This window comes from Propithecus coquereli, unplaced genomic scaffold, assembly GCF_000956105.1.
Source record: "Propithecus coquereli isolate 6110/MARCELLA unplaced genomic scaffold, Pcoq_1.0 Scaffold20174, whole genome shotgun sequence".
Lineage (NCBI taxonomy): Eukaryota > Metazoa > Chordata > Mammalia > Primates > Indriidae > Propithecus > Propithecus coquereli.
The window spans coordinates 1-2,136 of record NW_012145162.1 but is presented as its reverse complement, the minus strand read 5'-3'; the positions used below and the strand labels follow the sequence as shown (position 1 = coordinate 2,136).

General features: G+C 64.5%; 1 protein-coding gene across 1 annotated transcript; it reads left to right on the top strand.

The window, feature by feature from the left end:
• Window positions 1–79: 79 nt before the first annotated feature.
• LOC105809933 (transmembrane protein 145-like) lies at window positions 80–1,992 on the top strand (the record flags this gene model as incomplete). The annotated part of the gene is made up of 7 exons (XM_012643843.1): window positions 80–242; window positions 1,006–1,080; window positions 1,197–1,274; window positions 1,361–1,447; window positions 1,538–1,597; window positions 1,726–1,810; window positions 1,921–1,992. Coding segments are annotated over exons 1-7 (577 nt in total), but the record flags the coding sequence as incomplete, so codon positions are not given.
• Between the last annotated feature and the right edge of the window lie 144 nt (window positions 1,993–2,136).

Sequence of the window (2,136 nt, the reverse complement as noted above, 5' to 3'; positions counted from 1 at the left end):
GGGGAGCGCGGCGCCCGGCGGCCCCTTTAATCGGGGGCGCGCACTGGCCGGCCCGCGCGCTCTCGCCTCCGTCGCGGGGCCGGAGCGGGAGCCGGAGCGGAGCCCGGGCCGAGGCGGGCGGAATGGAGCCCCCGCGCGCGCCCGCGTTGCGCCGCCTGCTCCCGCCGCTGCTGCTCCTGCTGCTGCCACTGCCCCCCCGCGCCCGGGCCAAGTACGTGCGGGGCAACCTCAGCTCCAAGGAGGTGAGCACGCCGAGCCCTCCCCAGCTGCCCGCCGGCCCAGGGGGGACGCCGGGGAGGGGAGGGAGACGGTGCCGCCCCGCCCCCTGCCGCCCCTCCCGGCGGACCCAGGGAGCCGCGGGGGGATGGGGTCCGGGGCGATGGGGGGCTGGGCCAGGGTCTAGGCTGAGGAGGGGCCGTGGGTCAAGGCCAGACTTGGGGTTTGTAGGAGGGACGTTGAGGTCACAGCTGGGCAGGGGGGGAATGGGTTGGGAGAGTCAGAGTTGGGGGGGGTGCCGCGGAGGTGGTGCTGAACGGACAGCACTTTTCACTCTGCAGAGAGGCCCGAGTTCACCACACTCCCGCTCAGCACCAGGAGGGGGCCGTTTGGAAGATTCCCTAGCACGGGGACGGTCTCTGGGAGCACTGTGGGGGCGGGGTGTGTGTGGGGGGGATATTGGGGGAATGGGGTGGGATGGTGTGGGCCACAAGGTGGCCGGGATGGGCATCTGGCCCTCCAAGGTCTTGCTCAGGGGCCCGGGAAATGGGAGGAGCGTTGGAGAGGAGGGGAGCAAACTTGGGGGACAACTGAGGGAGAAAATCAGGGTGGCAGGAATCCTCGACCCACAGTGAAGGGATCAGGGAAGAATTCTGGAGGTGACTTGGTCTCCTGATGGTACTTGGGAAACCGGGTACCCGAGAGTAGGGAAGAAAAGTTGGGGATCTGTGGAGTTGAGGAGAGTTCTCGAAGAACCCAGCAGAGGGTCTGACTGGGCCCCTTCTCCAGGACTGGGTGTTCCTGACAAGATTTTGTTTCCTCTCGGATTACGGCCGACTGGATTTCCGTTTCCGTTACCCTGAGGTGAGTCTCCCCCAACACCTGCCATGCCGAGGCCGGATACTCCCTTGGCCTCCAAAGGCACAGGCTACCCCGGCTCCTGGCGCTCCTCCAAACCCCCAAAACCTCTGGATCTGCAGGCCAAGTGCTGTCAGAACATCCTCCTCTATTTCGACGACCCTTCCCAGTGGCCAGCTGTGTATAAGGCAGGGGACAAGGTGAGGGCTGGAAAGAGGGTGTGGGGGGAGGGGGGAGAAGGTTGGGGCTGGCCAAGAAGTAGTGACCTTGTCCCTGCCTTCCCCAGGACTGCCTGGCCAAGGAGTCGGTGATCAGGCCGGAGAACAACCAGGTCATCAACCTCACCACCCAGTACGCCTGGTCAGGCTGCCAGGTTCGGGCCCAGCCTGGGTGTGGGCAGGTGCGGAAGGTTGAGGGCTTGGGGGCACAGAGGACAGACTGCAGCCTTCTTGCTTGTCCCCAGGTGGTGTCAGAGGAGGGAACCCACTACCTGAGCTGCTCCAGTGGCCGCAGCTTCCGCTCAGTGCGGGAAAGGTGGTGGTACATTGCCCTCAGCAAGTGCGGGGTAAGCCAGCCGGGCCTTCTCCTCTTAGCCTGCCTGCCAGCCCCCCACCTGCCCAGGCCCCGCTTAGGCCTCCACACCCCCCACAGGGAGATGGACTGCAGCTGGAGTACGAGATGGTCCTCACCAACGGCAAGTCCTTTTGGACACGACACTTCTCAGCCGATGAGTTTGGTGAGCACGTGAGGGCCCAGAAGCCTGGATCTCTGTGGGATACCAGAGCTGGGTGCCTACTGAGGGGACACCCACCTGAGTGACCCTTCCTCCTCCTACCAAATCCACAGGGATCCTGGAGACAGATGTGACCTTCCTCCTCATCTTCATCCTCATCTTCTTCCTCTCCTGTTACTTTGGATGTGAGTCCAGCACCTGGATCGTTGGGGAGGAGCTATGGGGGGAGCAGGGGGATGTGGGACCATTTTCCCTCAGCAAATCCCTAGGCTGCGCTGGGACCTAGAGTGAGTCACATCTGGGCCTGCCCTTTAGGGGCTCCTGGTCTG